The 23,115-nt window shown below is 37.9% G+C and overlaps 2 protein-coding genes across 5 annotated transcripts in view; both read right to left on the bottom strand.

The window, feature by feature from the left end:
- Positions 1–2,935: 2,935 nt before the first annotated feature.
- Positions 2,936–8,146, bottom strand: LOC131672595 (heat shock 70 kDa protein cognate 5). 2 transcript variants are annotated; one of them, XR_009302633.1, is made up of 13 exons: positions 7,927–8,146; positions 7,097–7,155; positions 6,768–6,913; positions 6,563–6,686; positions 6,184–6,492; positions 5,940–6,102; positions 5,387–5,843; positions 4,904–5,200; positions 4,515–4,702; positions 4,299–4,439; positions 4,103–4,191; positions 3,867–3,985; positions 2,936–3,588 (listed from the first exon to the last, which is right to left on the bottom strand). XR_009302633.1 is itself a non-coding variant. In XM_058949934.1 (12 exons), the coding sequence occupies exons 1-11, from the start codon at positions 8,011–8,013 to the stop codon at positions 4,105–4,107; spliced, it is 2,058 nt and encodes a 685-aa protein (XP_058805917.1). In that variant the 5' UTR covers positions 8,014–8,146; the 3' UTR covers positions 2,936–3,985; positions 4,103–4,104. The 2 variants fall into 2 exon arrangements, 1 of the variants encoding a protein (XP_058805917.1); XM_058949934.1 differs by having other exon boundaries at positions 2,936–3,985.
- Positions 8,147–10,394: 2,248 nt separating this feature from the next.
- Positions 10,395–23,115, bottom strand: part of LOC131672583 (LIM domain-binding protein 2-like) — a 51,157-nt gene continuing 38,436 nt past the window's right edge. For 2 of the 3 annotated variants that reach the window (XM_058949915.1, XM_058949918.1), the window contains exons 3-9: positions 17,214–17,316; positions 16,817–16,989; positions 16,436–16,639; positions 16,215–16,347; positions 14,330–14,454; positions 13,974–14,216; positions 10,395–13,898 (exon numbers count right to left, since the gene is read on the bottom strand). In XM_058949915.1, the coding sequence (XP_058805898.1) occupies positions 13,797–13,898; positions 13,974–14,216; positions 14,330–14,454; positions 16,215–16,347; positions 16,436–16,639; positions 16,817–16,989; positions 17,214–17,316 (1,083 nt within the window). In that variant the 3' untranslated portion in view covers positions 10,395–13,796. The remainder of the gene's footprint in view (positions 13,899–13,973; positions 14,217–14,329; positions 14,455–16,214; positions 16,348–16,435; positions 16,640–16,816; positions 16,990–17,213; positions 17,317–23,115) is intronic. The other variant, XM_058949916.1, reaches the window with a different exon arrangement.

Genomic DNA, 23,115 nt, shown 5'->3' with positions numbered 1-23,115 from the left:
TATAAACCTTTGAGCCACCTAAAAGTATAGTTTAACGATTTGAATTATTGGTCAAGTAATGCTTGAACTTTATAATAACTTAATTTCATTTTTTATTTTTTTGGCAGATATATCAATTCATGATCCAGTATTTCATTTTCGAGATTTAAAATTTTTGACACTATTATATAATATCTGAAAGTTTCTAGTGCTTTTATTTTTGAAAAAATTTTTCATAGAATAAAAAAATAGCTTACAGAACGTTTACTTCCTTTATTATTTCAATTTATTACGTTTACTTGCTTTTGAATCGTATATGATGATAGTTCTGTTACGTTTTCCGCAAATATTAATTGGAGTTAACGGAGGTGATGGAGTTGAACTGATCAGTGGAGGCGGTATCGGCGCTGTGCATTATGGTGATGGCAACCATTTCATACGAAAGATCGTCAGAGCCTAACTAAACTCAACCAAAAACTACTCTTTTCTAAGCATCTATGTTTTTTGCTAAACGTAAAGTGCCTCGTGTACACATGATTTGCTGGTTTGTCTAGGCTATTTATGCAGTTCTATGCCCCCTACTAGCTGGGCGCACAGACACCACTTTACGTATAAAGAATACGTAAAAAAATTAATTTATTGACACTAGCAAATATTACAAACTACTTTTATAAATAAATATGTCGAGTCACTGCCAAATATATTGTATTAACACTTCGAAATCATGAGAATTTTTCATCATTCAATACTTTTCATGTAAATTTAGGCTCTTAGCAATAACTTGCATTTTTTTGTTATATCGCGGTACAAATCGGGGAAAGTAGATTCTTCTCTCGATTGGCGTTTGCGCAAAGCGAGAGTAGAATCACACGAAACGAGAATCTCTTTCCAGAACGTGTATAATACAGTACACCTGTTGGCTTTCTCATGAATTTAAAAAATGAATGTAGTTTTTATGTGCATAAAAAAATTAACATTCAGCAGCCTCGTTGAATTTAGTTTCGAATGATGTCCAATGAATTTTTTTTTAAATAACAATACAGCTATGACTTAGATTATCTTCAACTATAAATCGATTTACCAAATTCTTATGTAAAAATGTTAATAAATGTATCTACAATTTTCGTTATAACTGTTCTCGTTGTTAACTGTTGATCATTTTTCTTTTATTCTAAATCGAATCAAATATTTGCCCATTAGTTTAATAACTTTGTCACTTTTTACTCAAAAGATTCTATTAAAATGTAATTGGAAAATTAGATAAGACGAAAGAAAATAGCTTAGAAATCAAGCATTGTAGAGCTTTAATATTCGACTCCTATCAACGAATTTATTTTTCAGTCGAAGAATTTGATCTTTGCTATTATTTGAAGATATTACGAAAGCTCTACATGGTTTGATTTACAGGCTATTTTTTGTGATGAGAAAATAATATATTATGTATTTTGACGGATTTTATTGAAATAGATTGTAACTACAAAGAAATCGATTGTCTAGCCAAATGTCCAGCTAATATATTGAACTCTATAGTGGAAACGACTGTTTTATTAATACAGAAACGACTTTCATGTAGTTATCTCAGAATATAATTACTGGACAGCTACATGGAAACAAAGGGTAAAAAATCTAACGTTATTCTTCTTTAAGCGTAAAGAAAGATAATGAAAATAAAAAAATAAAAAATTAAGAATAGAAAGAGCATTTGAAAAACTATGCTAAAAATTAAGGACATTCTTTTGCTTAGCGGTTGTCAAAGACAGCTCTCCGCGCAATGAAAAAAAGCATTCGATCAATTCGACTCGCTCGCATTTTCAAAATTACAGATGGATTAAAGCGAATAAATTTAGAAATATTTCTTTAAGCGTCAAGTTTCTAATAGTCCTTTGCACAAACCGATAAGTACTTCTGATTGTTTATAAAAAAATTATAATTTCAAACGATTTGAAACGAGTAATTTAAATCGTCAAAAGTCTGTTTAAAATTTTTGAAAATTAAATTCTTTCAACTTCTAGATTCTTTTTCAACGTTCCAAAAATGCGTGTACCAAATTTAACGTCTTAATATTGATTAGAAAAAATTATAGAAGCGACTTAGTGGAACGGCCTTGTGCCGAGGAATTGATGTTTAAACACATTTTATTAATAATTTTTGTAAATGCACCATTACCTATTTTTATTTTAATGCGCCAATCACTTCAGAACTGAAAAAACTTTATCGATTTAAAATTTTGAGATTTTCTAAAGAAGGGTTCTATATTGTTTATTTAATCTAAATATTTATCTAAATTAAAATTAAAAAATGACTTCTTATGGATAAGTATATATAGGACGGTGTTTTCTCATATTCTAACTTAAATTAATATAGAACGCTTCTTTAGAACATCGTAAAACTGATGAGATAAAGTTAATTTAGTTCTGAAGCGACTGATGCATTAAAAAAAATAGGTGACGGTGCTTTTACAAAAGTTATTAACAAAAATATGTTTAAACATCAATTCCTTGACGTAATGCTGTTCCAGTAAATTGCTTCTATAATTTTTTAAAATCCATATTAAGACTTCAAATTTGGTACACGCATTCTTGGCATGTTGAAAAATAATGTAGGATTTTAAAGAATTTAATTTTAGAAAATTTATGACTTTTGATAAACAATCAAAAATACTTATCGATTTGTGGAAAAGACTATTAAAAATTTGATGTTTTAAGAAGTATTCCTAAATTTTTTTGCTTTAATCTACCTGTAACTTTAAAAATACGAACGAGTTGAACTGATGAAACGCTTTTTTCTTTGCGAGGAACCCTCTTTGACCACCGCAGAGCAAGAGAACGTTTTTAAAAAATAAATTATAATTCATGACAGTGAATAAAAAATTAGTTTATTTATGTAGATTAAGATACAATTAATTTAAAATAATAAAAATTAAAAAGCTAAGTGAAATAATTAAACAACGCACCTATTATTTTGCACATTTTATTGAACAAACACTACAGAAACATATATAAAGTAATTATAGTTTTTCAAATAAAAAATTGAAGTATACAGATACATTAGATATATTCTAGATACAATTTGCGTAACTTTTTTAATCTAATAATTTTAACTGTTGTAAATTAACTATCAATTCGTACTACAATTTTCGCTTTTATTCGCATCCATACGGTTTGCAAACATACAACCGCTATTAGTTAAAATGAAATGTGAAATAACAATTTTACTTCAGAGTTACAGCGGTAATAACTTGAACCACTGGTAAATTATTTTGTTCCAATTCAATAGAACATCGTAATCCGTCAGTTAAACGGTACAGTGATTCGTAAAAAGTATTATTCTTATTTTAATACAAGTTTTTAAAAAAACCTGCTTTACTTTTCACTATGCACGCGATCACATATGTACACAATTTACACGTCAATTTTTCCTACGATATCTTGTAGTATACTAAAGTAGCGATTGATGAAAGTGATGATCTAACTATGATTAGAGTTATTTCATATACATGAAGTCAGATGCCTTGTTGGATTGGTTTTGTTTGTAAACTCTCTTAATTTAAGAGAATTATATCCGCCTTGCATTCGAAATGTATTTCAGCCGCATGGTTAGCTGCGATACCTATTTTTTTTTTTCAAACTCAATTAAAAATATGAAAAATATGCAGTATTTTATATAACCAAAATAAAGCATTCTAGCTAAATACGCAGAACCTCTGTTTATCAAATTAAGATGTATGTAATGAATCGTAAAGTTTTACAATCATGACTGTATTACCGGCCACCGAAAATTTCGCAACTACGTGCAATTATTGTTACATCATCACAATCAATGACACTTGCGGTGATATTTTAATACGTGATTATAAATGCTTTTTCGTATTATTCTAATAAACTTACCGCGTTGTTCAAAGTGTTAAAAATATCAACGAAAATAAAGGTTGAATTTATATCTAAATAGTACGATGGCGGACAAATAAATTTTGTGCCAGTTCTCCATTCTAGTTTGGTGTCCAAAACTTGAACAAAAAATGAAAAAGTTAGATTAATAAATAATAAAAATGTATCATTTTATATTTAACAAATTATAACAATTTTTAATATAAACAACAAACTATAAAAGAAACTATAATTACATTTAATTCTTTTCTTCTTTCTTCTTCTCTTCACTTTCAGTTTGCTGTTCTTGAGTTTGCTGTTGGTTTCCTTCACGTTCAGCGGCCATCTATAAGAAAGTTATTATTATGTATTATTGTCTATAAAATTATAATTTCAAAAATAATTATTCAGAAAAGTAAAAACATCGTTCTAAAATAGTAAATGTAACCATACCTTCTTGTAGGCCATCTCGAAGAGCTTGAGACTCGCTTGTTGAAGTTCGTTCGTTTGTTTCTTGATTTCTTCAGGATCCATTTCATCTTTCTTTGTTAAAGTTTCCCTCATCTTAGCAACTTGTTCCCTCAGCTTGTCACACTAAGTTATAAAAATGTTTTGATTTAGGTTTCTCATTCCTAAGAAATAAAATATTCAAATTATCATTTTAGTTACCTCATCCTGTGGTAGTTGAGCTTTGAATTCTTCCATCTTTGCTTCGGTGTCGTGAACAATACCTTCTGCTTGGTTAACAGCTTCAACTCTTTCCTTCTTAACTTTATCTTCCTTAGCGTACTGTTCAGCATTCTTGACCATGTTTTCGATTTCATCCTTGCTCAAACCACCACTCGATTGAATGACAACTGAAATTTGCATAATATTACATTAATGTTATTGCAAAAATGGAATAATTTTACATATTTATTTTCAGTTGATATATAATCAGTTGCTTTTGTCCACACGTGTTATATACCATGTACGTAACTTTGAGAGACGAAAAATATGAGCATCATTTTCATTTGTTTTAATATCTAATATGAAAATAAAATTTCTGGGTCACTTACTTTGTTGTTCTTTTCCAGTACCCTTGTCCCTGGCCGATACATGGACAATACCGTTGGCGTCAATGTCAAAAGTAACTTCAATTTGCGGAACTCCTCTTGGTGCAGGAGGAATACCAACAAGAGTGAATTGTCCTAATAGTTTATTGTCAGTAGCCATTTCACGTTCTCCTTGATGTACTTTAATTTCTACTTGAGTTTGACCATCAGCTGCTGTTGAGAATACTTGACTTTTCTTCGTTGGAATGGTTGTGTTACGAGTGATCAGTCTTGTGAAAACTCCACCTAAGGTCTCAATACCTGTAATTTAAATAAACATTACATTGTGAAGCATAAATAAACGTGATATATTCTTCGAAAAAATCTATTTGTTAATATATAACTCAGAACAATAAATGTCAGCTTTTAGTTCTCAGAGAGAAGATTAGTCATACATCACAGATATAAATGGTTGATTCATTAAATTTTTAATAAATTAATATGTACCAAGTGAAAGTGGAGTAACATCCAGCAGAAGCACATCAGTAACATCTCCAGCCAACACACCACCTTGGACAGCAGCACCAACAGCGACAGCTTCATCGGGATTAACAGCCCTTGATGGTTGACGACCAAAGATTTCTTGTACAGTTTGTTGTACCTTGGGTACTCTGGTCATACCACCGACAAGAAGAACATCGCCAATATCTGACTTCGATACCTCGGCATCACTGAGTGCTTTTTGACACGGTGCGATTGTACGCTTGATCAAATCAGCGACAAGGGACTCGAACTTGCTTCGTGAAAGTTTAAGATTCAAGTGTTTGGGTCCACTGGCATCCATGGTTAGGTAAGGCAAATTGATGTCGGTCTGCTGAGAACTCGAAAGTTCGATTTTGGCTTTTTCCGACGCTTCCTTCAAACGCTGCATCGCCATTGCATCTTTGGTTATATCTATTCCTTGCTACAAATAAAAAGCATGAATGATTCAATTTGATATTTTACATTATATTCAATTAGATTAAACTACTGCATTTTTGTCATTATAATAATCACGTACCTCTTTCTTGAACTCGGAAACCAAGAAATTGACCAAAGCATTGTCGAAGTCTTCACCTCCCAAGAATGTATCTCCATTAGTTGACTTGACTTCAAAGACTCCTTTTTGGATTTCTAAAATCGAAATATCAAAAGTACCGCCTCCTAAATCATACACAGCAATGCTAAAATTAAAAATACGTTATTTATTAAACTATAAATTTTAATGAAGTTATATTATAAAATGATTTTTACTGATATATTACATTTTATCATCAGTTTTGTCCATGCCATAAGCAAGGGCAGCTGCTGTAGGTTCATTAATTACTCGGAGAACGTTCAAACCAGCAATCTGACCAGCATCTTTTGTGGCTTGTCTTTGCGAGTCATTGAAATAAGCGGGAACAGTAACAACTGCATTCTTAACTGGAGTACTTAAATAATTTTCAGCAGTTTCTTTCATTTTCATTAAAACAAAGGCTCCAATTTGACTAGGAGAGTACATTTTTCCATCACTTCCTTGAACCCAGGCATCACCATTCGAAGAACGAACAATTTTATATGATACCATTTTCCTAGAAAAGATAACCTCGATATACAATGCCATCTGAGTAAAAGTAATAACAAAAACAACATTATACTTACATGTCCTTCTTTACTTCAGAATCTTCAAACTTTCTACCAATAAGACGTTTTGTGGCATAAAAGGTGTTAGCAGAGTTTGTGACTGCCTGTCGTTTCGCTGGCATACCTACTAATCGTTCACCATCTAAAAAAATAACATAAAATAATAAAAGGTTATAAAATAAATTATTTATTAATTTAAGAAATATAAAATTTTAAAACTCACCTTTAGTAAAAGCAACATATGAGGGTGTAGTTCTAGAACCTTCTGCATTTTCTATGACCTTGGCTTGTTTTCCTTCCATAACAGCAACACATGAGAATGTGGTGCCAAGATCGATACCAATGACTGCACCTTTGACTTTTTCAGATCTATAATATAATAAAGTTAAGTTGATTGACAAAGCGGTTAAGTTATTGAGAAAAATTTCACAAGGAAATTATTAAAGTTTATAATATCATTATGTTATATAAAGACACTGTGCAAAGGTTAATTACACAATATATGTGAGTAAGCTACTTTAAAAACATAAGAAAGATACAGTTTAAACTTACTTAAAACGATATTGTTGGAAGTCATTTCGCTGTGGAAAAGCAACTGTTGGGGCAGCAGCCTAAAAATATGATTAATTAATCAAATAAAATGTTTTAGATGAATAATTCAGTTCAATAGTTTTTAATAATGTGTTTATAATAATATGTATTGAAAATTGAATAAAAACCATATAGTACATGATATTTTTTTCATAAAAAAATTTCAGAGTGCAGACTGATTGCAAAAAATTTCTGAAACTATCATTGAATATCGAAAATCGCATGCATCGATTTTGATTTATTACGTACACTAATTCTCCAGAAATTATGATTCATAAAAAAGGATAAATAGTTAAATAATACTGACTGCTAAACTTCTCGGTGGTTCTCGAAATAAATAAGATCCCTATTCCACGATTTATCTACCGATAAAGTTCAAGAGCCCCTTGGTATCTTGTTTTGAGGAGTGTTCGCTCGAGGAAAACGTTCGGAATTCGTAGACACGTGCCGGCACGACTGTCGGAATGCAATTGTTTGTAGCTTCTTCCTGAATTTTACTTAACACAACTTTGAATATGCAATTTTATTTTTAATAAAACACGACGATACAATTTCTTAGAAGGGATTTAACCTCAAAATAAAAAACGTGCACGAGACGACTTTAAAAAAGGAGCAAAAAACTTCGAGAAGCGTTGTAGATAAGGGGGTTATATGAATGAGATAATGATTCTTTAGAACGCGTCATCCCAAAGATAAATGATAAAATGAAGCTGCCATGGAATTGAAGCGTGTGAGAATTGTCGATTACCCTCAAACTGGAAATCGGACGTAGGGTAAAAATGAATACTCACGTTTTTAAGGATGGTGCTAAATTGCTGTTTCCTGATAATGTCGCAGGTTGTGGCACCACGGCCGAAGAGCCTAGCAGCGACAAGCATTTCGAAGTATCACTCCAATGTGTCAACTCACGAGCAACTCCAACGAGGAGAGCGAAATCGGAAACAAATCCCGACGATACGAAAAGTAGCGAACGACGGCTTCACGTGCAATGATGCAACCCTTCGGCCACATTCGCCGCGATGTCTCCGCTTCGTATAGGGCGCATGCGTATGACAATTCACGTCAGCTTATACCGACTAATCGACGTAAAAGATTTAGAGAAATGACCAATAGAAAACGAGGCATGTTGGAATGATCCAGAGGCCGGCAGGCGAGGCTTGAGAATCCTCGGAATTCTCGGGAATGTTCTATCAAACTACAAGAGTCGAACGAAACTACAGGCTATTTTTTTAGATCATAAAATAAAAGAAGTGGAACGACTTTAGAGCATTAATTCTTTTAGTATATCTTGAAAGAAATTTTAGCGATGAATAATTTGGACTAGCTTTCAATTTTCTGCGTTGATACAATAATTTGTAGTGATGATCAATTGATGTGCGTGGTAAGGGCCAATATTCACGTGATTTCCGCTACGTTTAAATTTTGGCTGATACAATGGAATCTGCATTGGTAAGTATTTCGCTATGTAGCTACGTTGCTTTTACGTTTTGTCAAATTATAACGATATCATGCGTTGCAATTGCATAACTTTCTTTTCGGATGTATTAAATGTTGAGATATCTATTTAAATGCATAAAAATTGAAACATAAAAGGAATAAGGTATCTAGCAATATGATAATATTACATTACTATTAAAATCATATAGTTATTGAAAAAATCAAAGCGAATATTACGTGTAATTGTGAATTTTTGTAAATATTCATTATGTTTTTCTCGACGACAAATGTTGATGAGATGAGGATTTTACTGGTAAAAAGGACTGAAATGTTGAAATTTGGAATATCGTTTTTTTATTAACGTTTTTTTCAGTTACAATTTTGATTACATACATATAATGGTGGACTTTTAAACACATGTTGCTATGATACAAATGACAAGGATAAAAATTTGTTTTAGGGAGTGCGTAAAAATGTATTTAGATGACAATTTGTTTTCCTTATTATTTTATTGGTCATGGAACGAGTCAACTTTGAATGTATATTAATATAATATACCGAGCTAACTCATCTCCACTTAAAGGGTAAATGTTTATATCCTTGCACGCAATAATCGCCCCTATTTCACTAGTATTTTTTATACACTATGCCGGTGCACATTCGTCGCTCGTTCTTTTCGGCCACCTTAATATCTTCATCTGACCGACACACTGACAAAGTAACTTGGACTACAGACATGGAGCTTCTCGTTTTTTATTCCGAAATCCAGCCGCTCATTTTCGCATTCTCAAAAGCCACCTTTTCAAAAGTTCATTATTTAAGTGCTTTAAAACAAAACCAAAACTGCAAGTCTTTACTGACATACGATTGACTTTTCAAGTCATTAATTAATCTCTAATAAAATCTAGACTCGTTTTGGTTTTCGCTTTATTTACAACCTGCTGCTATATCGTGTTCAGAGGTTTCTTCTAGAATTCAGATTTGAACATCGATAATAAATTTAAAAAACATCTTTTTATATCCAGCTATTCCCTGAGCTATAACAAGAGACTTACAAATATTCTTTATCCCTTACCAAAGTAGAAAATCCGTATTTTTCAATGATAAAAATCGATCCTAGGTACATACATACCAATGTTATTGACAGCTATATATAAAACTTTTTAAATATTAACATAAAATTTTTACAGAATTTATAAACTAATTGCCTTTCGATAAACAATTATTTCTTTTTTACATAAAAACTTCTATCGGGAAAAATAAAGTAATAAAATACAGTAACATTTTCTTTAAATCATTCAAAAGTTGGTCGTATATTCAATTATTCAATACATCTTATGAGACATGCCTATGTGGAAATATCAGAAACTACATTTCTAAAAAGTTGATTGTATTAAAAATGTCTTGCATTATTACAAATCCATTTAGCACTTGGTTTTGAAAATGCATTGTCAACACATCCGATTATTAACGTGTGGAAAAAGAGAAGATAAAATGAACAGTAAAAAGAATATACGACAAAAGAATAATTTATATTGATTTATTTACAGTTGATGAAAGTACACGATTTAATACATCCTATGTCGAATGATTGTTGATAATGCACTTCTCTTACTACCTAACATAAAAAAAATAATAATTTAGGCGCTCGATGTCCATCTTCCACAGTTTAACTTTCGTCATTAGCATTGGTGTTGAAAAGACTTATTTTCATTTGTCGTGTTTTTTACGCTCTAGCAGGTCGAGATACCTTTGCGACTCAATGTGCTTTGCTAACAATTAAAAATTTCCTATTACTTATCATTCATGAATTTTTCTGTCGTTTAAATTCAATTCACATTATTTAGAGTATAATAATTAATTATAATAGTGTCATTATAATTCGTAATAATATACAACATTTTTCAATAGATCATTTATCCTGAAAACCCACGGAACTCTTCTACACTGTCCTCCTAATCTCTCTTTCACATGCTCACCAACACATTCAATCTAACTCATGTACACTTTCTTTTTTTCTATATACTTTGCACAAACATTTTTGCGCTATGGGACTGTACTGGCTTGTTCACGCGTAGCTTACTTTATTAACTCTTGTTGATGTGTATGTGTGGCTGTCTTGTTTGTATAGAACTGTGACTTTATCTCTCGATGACTGTCTTTAAAAATTGTCGCTTAAAATTGTCGTCAAGTGTGCTCTATAAACTAAATTGGCTCGTATGTATAACTGTTTTTACACGCGTTGGATTAAGAATGAAACGTTTTCACAACTGCAAGCCACAGATGTGCGATGAGAGGAGAGTTTTTACTGTTATTTACTATTTACTATATTTGCACTCGTTAAATCTATTTTATTTCATTTGATTTTTTTAACCTTTCGATTTCCCGTGAAAATAATTTTAATCCAATACACAAAGTTTTTCAGGCTAATTTTACGAATTCGAAAATTGCACTTTATTCATTTTTCTTTGAATTCAAACAGCTACAAACACAAACAGCAATGGAAGTAGACAAGAGTAGCAAGGAAAGTTCACTGGATTACTTTCCACAAAACAATTTATTTTCTAGTCTATCAATCTATAAATGCTTCAAAATTTTCAAAACTATTATTATAAAATACCTGATGCAATTGTATATTTAAAAAATTATTACAACATAACGTTTTTATGGTAATAAAAAAATTTGTTAATGTAAGTATTAGTTTAAGCTTATAAAAATTGTGCTACTAAAAATTTTTGTACTTAACAATGAAATTAATCCAAAAACTTGATTTTTACTTAAAAATTATATCATTAATGCCCTGTCTTTATACATCTGCATATTATCAGCGAAGATGTCAGCAATAAATCATGAACTATCAGTAAATGACATAGGAACAAATAAAATAAGGAACATAAAACAATATATAACTTAAAAAAATGAGGAACTATGTACACGAAATTAAATAAACTTACTGGCAAAAGAAAATTCATTAAATTTTTGTGCATTGTTCAAAAATTATCTAAATCAATTTTTTTTCGAATTTGAAATCAAGTTTTCATTGAACGGTGAAAAGTTACAAAACCAACATTATTCTTTCATATCAAAGATTCATGGTGCATTTTTGCAGTAACAATCACTGTAATATTTTGAGCTATCCACAATAAGTGTATAAAGGGCTGCAAAAATTAACCATAAGATTTTTTTCGTCGATGTGGAAGAATCATCTTAATCGTTCAATAAAAAGTCAATATATAAAAAAAATTTTAACACAAAATATTTTTCAACACTCCGTGCGGAAAGTGCGTTTTTCTCGCACGCTCGGCAAAAAACGTGCTTTGAAAATCGCACTTTCCACACGTCGTATCAAAAAATACGGTACGGCACATGTTCGGGAAAGAGTTTCTCGTCTCGTGTACCTTTCCACCCTCGCTTCGCTCGGGCGTAAACGCCACACGAGACAAGATTCTATTTTCCCGCACTTGTATCGTAATGTACTATTACGAACTCTGCACTCTAATACTTGCCATGTATAAAAAAAATGAATCATTGAAATCGTGTTTCCTTTAGCTACTCTTGAGCAATGTGAAAAAATTGTTTTCAATTTGATATTGTAGAAAATGATGACAATATTTTTCTGCATTCTACAACATACCATACACAAATATACTCCGATGGGCTGTTGTGCGTGAAAAAGTTGAAATAAGCACTCGAATTTTTATGAGAAAATGATGCGTGGAAAAAGTTGTAAAAATTTCGACTAAAAGAAAAACTTTGCTCGTTGAAATAATTTGTGCATTTGAAAATCACATTTGATAATGAAATCTCCTTTTTTCATCGCCTTTTTCTTCTACTTTAAAGTTCTTTTGATCGATTGTATTTCCAGGTTTTGATAAATTCATTCTCTCCTTCATTCGTGCTATCGCTCTGTTCAACTGTTTCTCAGTTTGCTTACAAACGCTTGCACAGTACATTCTTATTCTAGATTCTCCTTATAATATTATATTTCATTTACTCTATTAATTATATCAATACTGTTGACGGATAGAGATTCTTTCACAGCTCCGCGCCAGAGCATTCGAATAAAATCGTCCCTGCCGCGTGTGGCAATATTTTTTCTTTTCTATTACTTCTTACTCGCATTAAGAACCTTTGAATGTTCTTTCAATTAATATCGATCATATCTTTTTTTCATTTTTTCACATGTTAAAGAGGCTCACGCACACGTTCCGTTTCTTACTTTACTACTTCCTTGCTCTTCGCGTTTTCGACATTTATTTCTTGTATGTATAATCTATGTATATTCCCCTGCACCTTACTTCACACACACATAAGTGTATATGTATATATAATATATCACACGCCGAGCGCTCACTTTTTTCATGTTGCGCACTGTATTGAATCTAACGTGACCGCCCCTTTATTCACACACACTCTCTTTTTCTCTCGCTGCATTGGCGTAGATATACAAATGCCATCAGCAGTTCTGGCATGGCTCTACCATCGTGGTCGACGTCAAGGGAGAAGGTTGCGGACAACCAAGGACAAAAAGAGGAAGATTTCTCTAGAAGCTATCGTTTGAACAACAAACGAACGAGAGGTTATTTCGTGAAGCAATTGGCACTTTTTGTTCCGAAATTGGTAATTCCAAGCATTGAACTGGAAAATGAAATGTCGGATGGTCCTCTCCCCATTGACGGCCGGTTACTGGCTGCTGCGACGGAATACGGTCAGTCTAGATGTGACCGTGCTGCGTGAGTAAATACTCGATTTGCTGCAGATAGTAGACCTGCTGGAGTAAGCTTTGGATGGGGTTGTGAGGCTGTCCGCCAGCGGAGCCCGCGGCTGCGACAGCTGCCGCTTGCTGACCCTGCTGCAGCAGCAGTTGGCTTATGCCGGCGGCCACCTGCGACTGGGCGCCCGACATGCCTGTTGCTGTTTGCTCTTGTGCCACGGAAGGCACTGGGCCAGTTCCCGGAGCTCCGCCGATGGCGGTGGCGGCGCCTGGCAGCTGAGGCGGTCCACTAGGTGACGGCTGCAGATGGTGCGAGCCAGGCAGAGGCAGAGTGCCGATCTGAGAAAAACGGGCGGCGGTCGAGGGCAGAGATGAGGTGGCGGCCGAGAGCGACGAGGCTGAGGTTAAGTAGGATGAGGGGAGCTGAGAATTCTCGCCCCGCTAGGGAGCCACGTTCTTGGGCCTGCGCCCCCGTCGCCCCCTGGTGGGGGGGCGCGGGGACTCCTGGCCTCACTGGCTCACTGCGGGGCTCTTCTTGTCTTGCTGCTGCTGACTTGCGTCCGGAGTACCCTGCACTCCTGCGCCCGCGCCGCCTGGCGTTCCCGGCACTCCCTACTCAACCGAACACGTTTTTTATTAGCAAACGCATTTTTTGCATTTGATCAGATTTCAATTAATTTAATTTACCTGGTTGCCTGGTCCGCCCTGCGGTGGGCCTGGACCCCTGTCTGGGGGCCAGGAGTTACCGGGCTGTGGTTCCGAGTGAAACTGATGTGGATGTGCAGGAGGTCCGCCCGTCGCGTCGTGACTATGCGGATCCAAACTGTTTGCCGCGTCGTATTGCGTGTTTTCCAGCCTCGTGATCAGTCTCTCGTCTTCGTCGCCAAACTCGCCACCCATCAGAGATGGCTCACCTACTACCATCACGTCCTGAAAAAGATGTATTGTCAATTAATGTCACACACGTCATAGAAATTATACGTTATCAATTAACGTCTTTCTTTAATTTTCATAGTTCTACAGGAGTAATTGCTTTTAGTTACCTGAGTTGTGAGGGAAAAATTTGGCCCTGGCGATCTCTTTTTACTCGGTGCCGGTGGTGCATTGTTTCCTGGGCCTGACGCACTACCTTTTCGCTTTCTTCTCTTGTTTGCTGGCCTTTGAGATTCTGCAAAGTAAAATGTCTCACAATTATTACAATTATTCCAATGTTGGCCTTATTAAAATTCCAATTTAGATGAAAATGTATCTTCAACTGATTAGAATTCTATATTTCTCATTAATTGAACTCAGATTCATTTATTCATTTTAAGAACAGAGGCTGGACGACACAATTATTTTTATTTTCAAATATACAAGGAAAGGAAAGTATGCTTTCATTTAAGCCAAAGTTTCGTAAAATTTCATTACGTTAGTTCAATTAATAACAAGTTCTTAAGTTTTTTCTAGCCGGACCTTTCTCTCTATCAAAGGCCTCTTATGCACACATATTACAGAAATTGGATACAACAACTAAGACATAATTACGATTATTGTATAAATGGTGCTAATGAAAAGTATTATTTGAAAAAGTGTTTGTTAAAAAAGAATTGAATATTAAACAAGAATACTATGTTTATTAATAGATTGAATTAAAAAGCATATATTTTCAATTAGCGTATGTAAAAAAAGCTTGCATTGTTCATTGACAATGAGAAGCACCAATACAGGCGGCTTTGATAAATCATCAGACATAGAAATAAAAATAATTATTTGCTTCGTATTTTTGTTACATGAAATCAACGACCGAAAAACCGTCAATGTATAAATAAATCAATGAAAAGATATTTCTGTTTCAACGAATGAAATGGCTCAACAAACCGCCATTTTATCATCTATATATAATGAGAATATGATTTCAAAAATTATCATCTGATTGAAAAATACGAAGCAAATAAACGGGCAAAAGTGTGCAATTTTTCCGATAGGAGATCATGGCCAATCGTGGAAGCCCGTACGCGCTGTCTCACACACACGTTGCGCAATGTCGCGCACCCTTGGTTCCATCAAGGCCCCGCCGACCTTGTAAAGGATATACGCTCGTAGGTACCAGCTCGAGTGGGAAAGAGCCAAGCAAAAAAATGTATATACGCAGCCGTCGCCCCTCTGCCCTCACGTAAATGCATATACATGCCCCTGGCGTGTTTTGTATTTACCGAACTGAAGTGCGTTCAAGTGCAATTGGGAATAATGCAGAATCAATTTGTATTCACGGTACTTTGAAACCTCTTTAGAACTGCAATGATGACTTTATATATGTAGTCGAAAATGCATTGAATTCTAATTAAGTTAGATTCAAATTATGAGAGTTGTTAATTACAAAATGATACAACGCTCAAGTTTGATTGATTATACAAGTCAAATAAAATGTCCGTAAGTCAAAGACTACTTGGACATTAAAAAAAATGTGTCATAAAAAGCAAGTCAAAAACTGAACTTGAAACAGAAAAAGCAGCCAGGAGTAAAAAATTGCGCGGAGGCATGCGCCGAGAGACGCACAGGGAAAGGCGGTCGATCTTCAGGTGGATAAGAGCAGGCAGACCCGGACGTTCATCGTCTCGCGGAGACGCGTGCCCAGCCAAGCGTGAAGTTGGGAGTCGTAGGCGCGAGAAAAGAATGCTTATCGTTGCATTTGCATGCACAGACTTCGTTTTTTCTTCTCTCTCTCTCTCTCTCTCGCTCCTTCTCTCCATTTTGCTTATGTCTCTGTCAACGACAAAAATATAATGCAAAGAGGAGAGAAAGAGAGAGAGAGAGCCGTGTTATTATCATTAATTGAATAGTTGAAGCGTCCGCCTTGCGAGGAACCAAAAGGTGTGAGAAGCGTGTATTTTTTTCGTTATTTCGATGTTTTCTGGTGGTTCTCATGTAAAGCAACTGTCCGTCTACCTCTCTTACCCGGCGGGGCAACCATCCTCTGCCATTTCTGGAACAACGTCGTCTTCAGGCAGTCGCGCGGCGAAAGTGCGTACGCCTTGTGCCTCGACATCAGTTCTTGCATCGGCTCCAAGATAACGCATAACTGTAAGAAATTGCATCTCATTAAAACTGTTCACGGAATGACGTTTTACGAGAAAGAAATCGACGAATCGCTTAGTTTTTTCGCTTACCCTAAGGTAGTTCAGTGTAGAATTGGTGATACCCTGCCTCGTGATGTTTTTGCTGAGTTGCTCGATCGCCGAAGGATCCTGCGACATCGAGACTATCGCCCTGGGTACGAGCTCCCGGTGCTGCCTCACGATCATCTGCCACGACCTTATCCTCATGAGGTCGTCGTTAGTGTACTCCAATATTAGCTTGCCTTCCGTGCACACCTGCGCGTATCACAACCAAAACGACATTCCAATTAGACTTAAACTCACGTTCAACCATTTGCATATCTCAATCTGAGGTTACTTATTTCCGCTGTTTACTTTTTACAAATTTTAACATGAAACTTTAAAGTGGTATAGCAAAGAAGAGCCGAACAGTGTGAATGATATTGGGACTACCTTTGTGAATGTCGGTTTCCCATGATGCGTGACCATCACGCAGTTATCACAATCTAGCGTTATCATGGTGCTGTGATACGACTCCTTCGGGTGCTTTATGTTGTAATAAAGCTCCGTTACGCCACCCTCGAATATCGAACGGAAATACCTTGGTATCAACGTCCTACCTATCGCTGAAAAATTTTCAAAGATTCAATATCGCAAATAGTCCATTTATTCCACTTGCAGTTACCGGAGAAACGAATCAGCATGCAAATAAAAAGCAAGTCAACCAATGAAGAGCTTCTAATTGATAAAAGTTAAGATATTGGCAAAGTTTTCCGGCAATTTGAACGAAGCCCCTTATCCCATGTAAGTGAATGAATGTATATACATAAAATTGTTCTTAATTGCTTACTGTATCTTTTGGGTCCATCCTCTAAACAGAATTGAAGCGTCATCGTCGCATCATCCTCGAAAAACTCAGTAACAAACGAATCCCACCAAAGATTATCGCTTTCCTGCAAAAACAGAAGCAAATTAATATTAACATTCGTACGATGACGATTTCTCGCTCGATCAATTTTACACTGCAGGTGTCTCGCCAGCAAGTACCAGTATTTTCATTATCTTGACGCGAGTCAATCGGCGATAAAAGCTACACTGGGCTAAATTCACACATAAACGCAGGGCTCGACACGTGCGAGAGTCGAAGTCATAAAAGCAAATCTTGGACTGAAAGTATTCACGCGAGGGAGGGGGAGGGGATTGTGCAGCTAAAAAAAGGAGAATTTATGTAGGCCACAATGTCTTTTTTCCCTGGCAATCAAGATTCGCGCCTATAAAAATCACTTACGTCGCCAGGGGCCACCGGCGCGCGCGCCGCCGAGGGTCGTTTAGTCGCTGCCTATAAGGGACGATGATACTCGGGATACGCACGCCTTCGAGCTTTTACGGCGATTTAAGTATTTCGCGTCCGATTTGCACGTCACTAGCAAGCCCGCGTTATACTCCAAGATTTTGGTATTTTGACGAGCGTTTAGACATCGCGAATTTGCTCGTCCATACGTGCCTGGACAAGAAGCGCCGTTGAAGGAAGCGCAAAAGCTGCTGAATAACGCATGATGTCTCGGGCTCGCAGAACTTGCCGCGCACTTCAACAATCCTCCCCCGCGCCTCTTCATTCAATTATGCGCTTCGCCTCCCTTGCGCGCGCCCGAGCTTGACGTCCTCCCTTCGCCTCCCCCCGCCCCCTTTTGCTCGCCGATACTTACAACTTCGCTTATTCTTACTCTCGTCATTTCTTTCAGCGGGGCGAACTTTCTTCCTGCAAGCGCAGCGCGAATGAATAATTTATTGGAGCACCAATGAAGTCTGTAATTGCTGAATCGCGTTGGCTGGCGGCAAGGACATACCCGTAATCGCGGACATACGTATGATTACCTGCACGACGAAGACAAGGCTGACGCAATTGCTTTTCTTCTCCGAGAACGACAAATTACGATTCTTGCGAATAGAAAATAAATATTTCGAGAAAACGGCAAATCATCTGTGCGCGCGACTACATGCACCCGGTGCGTACGTGCATTCCCTAAATCAAGCCGCCGAAGCGAAACTCTCTTCTTGGCCGTCTACAAATCAATTTTGCGCGCGCCCAGGATTTATCGCGACGCATTATATTTTGCAGCTCACACGCGGGCAGACTTCCAAAAACCGACTGTCTACCGGCGGCGGGACGTCGCCATATATACTTCCGAGCTGCGCGAAGGTCCTCGTCGTTGTCGCCGTCGTCGGTGACAACGTCGCGTGGGTAAAAAGGTAAAAAGAGCATTTTAGCAGAAGAGTAGGCGGATAAAATGAAAGGAAATACATGCGGATCAAATGCACGAAACCCGTGGGAAATTGAATGAAACATCCTCCAAAACTAATAAGCACGGACCCGAAAGTTCAAGCTCTAATCTAATCTGATACAACGGAAAATAATACGTCTCGGTAAAGAAGGAGACGGCGAGAAAAAGAAAAAAAGAAAGGCATTCGCAGGTGTAAAGACTACGTTATACACATACGCCGAGTCTGAGAGAGAGAGAGAGAGAGAGAGAGAGAGAGAGAGGTGAGGTGCCGAGACTCCTTGCTACAGTCCTACGCGTGGCCGTGTCTTTCCGAAGCTTGGCAGTTCCCACAGAACCAGCGCCGGCCGCCAGACGAGGAGGTCCGATAGAGAGAGAGAGAGAGAGAGAGAGAGAGAGAGAGAGAGAGAGAGAGAGAGAGAAACACGAACACGCGGGATGTGTCTATAACTGGTTTCGCGCTCGCGCGCGCCACCGAAGTCACGAGCGAGGGCGCTTTGCATCCTCCTCCTCCTCCACCTCCTCGCCCGTCTTCTTCTTCTTCTCCCACCATCGCGCAGCACACACGCGTCGCTTCTTTTTATTCCTCTTTCGCGCCGAGATCATTTGAACGGACGCTCTGCTCGCGGCGGTCGAGTAGCCTTCGAATCCCTGATATCGATCTTCGATTGACAAGTAATCAGTTTGTTTTGACGACTGCTGCGCTCGCGAAACGCCACTCGTTTCGTCAAAGTCGATGAGTCACTTCGTTATCCCGTACTTCGGCGGTCGCGTCGTCGAAGCTTGCAATCGGCGCACGCGAACGCTTGCAGATTAAAAATAGAAAAGAAGGCGTAGGCGCTGCGACCGGGCGTCGCATTGTTTGGCGACGACGCTCGTCGGATGCAGTTATTGCCGTTGTCCGCTCTGATAGCCTTTAAGGAGACGCCAATTTTCGACGAGGTCGCCGTCCACGCCAGCGCGAGATCGGCTCCGCCATTGAAATTGATATTTCTGGCGGTAGCGCGCGGCCGCGAAATTAAAAGGAGACGAATTCCCTGGGAGACGGCGCGCTACTGCAGCCTTTCGCCACTCAAATCTTAATCATCGCGCGTACAAACGATGTTTAGCGAATCAACTTGTCAATAATCATTTGAAGCCTATTGCTTTTCGGGATAAAAACCCCGTAAACAAAACTCACGACAGACTGTTTTACGACTTGCTATTCACAATTGGTTTTTCAATAATCTCAATGACTAACAGTGCCTGAATGCCAATATTTATTGTAGTTCTATTGAAAGATCCTGAATAATTTGCTTCGATCGTCGCGGGTTGCGCGTCGGAGACAAAAGCCGAGTTGGTAATTATGACGACCGACTGGTGGGAACGGGAACGATTGTTCCAATCTTCTTTACAAAAAAAATGCCTACAGTCGACCGACAGATTGAATATTAAAAGTAAATGTGAAATAAAGGAAGTAATAACTTTCATTTGATTTATTTAAAAGCTTCCGCTACGAGTAAATACGACGTCAAAATCAACGCGTTATTCATTCTTTACGCGACGAGAAAAAGAAACGGGAATTTCGTTAGTGAAATTCCAGATACCGCGGCTACCGGGTTATTACAATTTTAGGACAAATATAAAAAAAATCTTATTGCCCGTAATTCGCTGTTTACGTGCCGATGTCATTTCTTTTTATACAGTCAAAATATTGCTCTTGCTCTAACCACTATGAGCGCCTGTTTGTATGAAAACAAAATATAAGTTCATAATTGCTCCATACGACTATAAAAAATGTCAGATTGCATATAAAGCAAAAAAACTTTATTATTGCTATGAGTATTGAAGTTTCCTGTTTACGCAGGTGTTGTTGCGGAAAAAACTCACGCTAAAGTTTATTTATAAGCTACAAGAGTGCAGTTGCTCTCGCAGATCGTCGATAAAAAAATAAATTGAATAAAACAAAATCCTAGCAACGAGAGCTGCGCCGATCGATAACGTCAGCTTTTGAAAACTCAGGAATTGGATATGTCAAAATCCATGGGATACCGTTGAAATGGGATTTCCAGGGAATTGTTGAAAGTTTCGTTTATTCTAGAGTGCACTGCGTTCCCGACGAAAAAAAAAAAAAAAAAAAACGAATAAAACCAAAAGAAAGAGAGTAGAGGAAAAAAAATTGCAATTTAAATGAAAATAGCGAGAATATAACAAATATATAGGCGACTACTATTTTCCGAGAGAAAATTAGAGCCGATGAATCATCGCTCGGATACACACTTTAAAGCGAAAGGACGATTAAAAATATAGGCGTAGAATGTTAAAAAAAAAAAATAAACGGTGGATAGTTGAAAAAGTACGAAAAGTCATCGACAGTCATCACGGCAAAACCTTAAAAAACAGTTATTTACCATCATCTTTGAAAATTAAAGCAAAACTCGAAGAGCCGGGCAGCTTAAAGGGGAACGTCCCTTCAGATTTTCCAAAAGCACTCGGAATCATCGGGGAAACGAGTGGATTCGCAGTGGACGACGGCAAGGAACAGTCGGACCATTGAGTTGCCAAAAAAATTCATCACAAACGCCGGAAAAAATAACGAAAAGGTTGGAAAAGTTGGAAAAGTGAGCTTTAAAGGTGGCAAAATTCTGCGCAGGACTGTACCAAGCGCGCAGTCTCGTGGAGTTGGCCGCGTCGACTGTACCACCCTACTGTTGTTAGGGGGGGGGGGAGACTAGGGGTGGTATATGATCGTGTATATACGCTGCGGGGAAAGTATTGTCGGCGGGCTCCACCTCTGGGTTTTCGGGAAAAAAAACGTTTAGCCGAGTTAATCGCGATCAATCGGCGCGCGATTTTGACGTAAAAATTGGGAAAATTCGTCTCCACATAGCCATCAAATTGCACGAATTTACATGCACGCGGGCCGGCATTAACGAGCAAGCTCAACTTTGCCTCTGGCCTAGGTGCTACGGGACAAAAGCTGCCCGGCCACGGCACCGCCGCCGCCGCCGCCGCCTCGAGTATATACGGCCAGGGGCGTCGGGCGCGCGCGCGGGGGGAACAAGAGAGCGAGCGAGCGAGAGAGAGAGAGAGAGAGAGAGAGAGAGAGAGAGACGGGGTACAATATGGGTTATCGAGGGGGGCCCCACCCCCGGGGGAGGGCAGGGGCCCTCATTTTATTACCCGGGCGCGAGCCGAGGTTCTCAACCGACTCGACTGCCTACGGCGACGCACTGCTGCTGCCACTGGCGCTGCTGCGATTTTCGATGCGCACTGCCACGGCCGCGGCTCTCCTCGCGATTAGCAGGTGAGCTGGCTGTGCCCAGATCTGCGGCGATCGCCCGCGAGCCGTCCGACGATTCCTCGTTAAAGGACAACTCCGACGCCTGGCGTGCCGTTCCTCGTCGAATAATCGCGGGCGACATTAAGATACGCGAGTCGCGCGAGCGAGACGGAAGGCTCTTTACGATTCGCGATAAAAACGCCGAGAGGCAGCGACTTTTCGGACAGAGCGCGGAAGCGGACACTCGCAAATGAAGCGAGGGACAGCCGAGACAGTGACGTAAATAATTTACGTCGACGACTTCGGGACAGCCACCAGAGAGTTTCGGTTTGGGGCGCGACACTACTGACCGCGGTTGAAGCCCGGCATCGCCAGATTTTACACTGATTTTCCCATCGTCGTTTGCCGATACTCCCCATTTTCAGAAATTGCCACTTGTATTCGTTTTGCTTTACGAATGAAATTTTTGACTTGGTTCGCAGCTCGGCTTTATAATGTGCCAATGAAACGAACGTTTTATTGAATCGCGATGATATTTCGCCAGTGCAAGTTTCGAAATCTCTCAAAAGAGTCGAAAATATTGAAAACTTTTCTTTCGCTCTTGCGCGCTGCGTGCTCGTGCCATCTACGTGATATGAAGTCTCCGGGAGAGAAAATCGCGATCCCGCGCCGTTTGCGCAAAGTTGGTATATTGTCGTCAGGTCGCCGGGGAGGAAGAATGTGCAGGATGGGAATCGGGCAAATATTGTCTCCCTCGCCGGAGGAACTATTTGACGAATACGTGCTCTACGCGCCAAGCGCCAGGCAAAAAATAAAGCAACAAAAGAGGTTCAATGAATGCTATCTCGATTTTATTTTTTTCGGGCGAAACTCCCATTTGGCTTTTTTCATAGACCAAAGTTACAATGTCGATAGATTGCGTCAAGTGCGTCTGTGATAATTTTTTGGGTAGCCTTACTCTTTTCACAGTTTGAAACAAGAGCTGTGTAGCAGCAACTAGATATATGGAATTTTATAATATATAGACGGATTCGAATGAGTTTCAATGGAGTGATCAAACATCATGGAAATGGAGAGGAAATACGATTTATAGACGCGCAATCCATCATATTACGCGAATATATCATCCGTAGATGTCGAGAAAACGAACCGATTGAATCGTACAATATTGAAGCATAAGTAGTGTTGCAGCAGCGAAGATGTAGACGAGG

Source organism: Phymastichus coffea, unplaced genomic scaffold (genome assembly GCF_024137745.1).
Source record: "Phymastichus coffea isolate CEN01 unplaced genomic scaffold, Cenicafe_Pcof_1.1 PCOF00154, whole genome shotgun sequence".
Lineage (NCBI taxonomy): Eukaryota > Metazoa > Arthropoda > Insecta > Hymenoptera > Eulophidae > Phymastichus > Phymastichus coffea.
The sequence above is the reverse complement of the archived record's forward strand: the minus strand, read 5'-3'. Positions and strand labels throughout refer to the sequence as shown.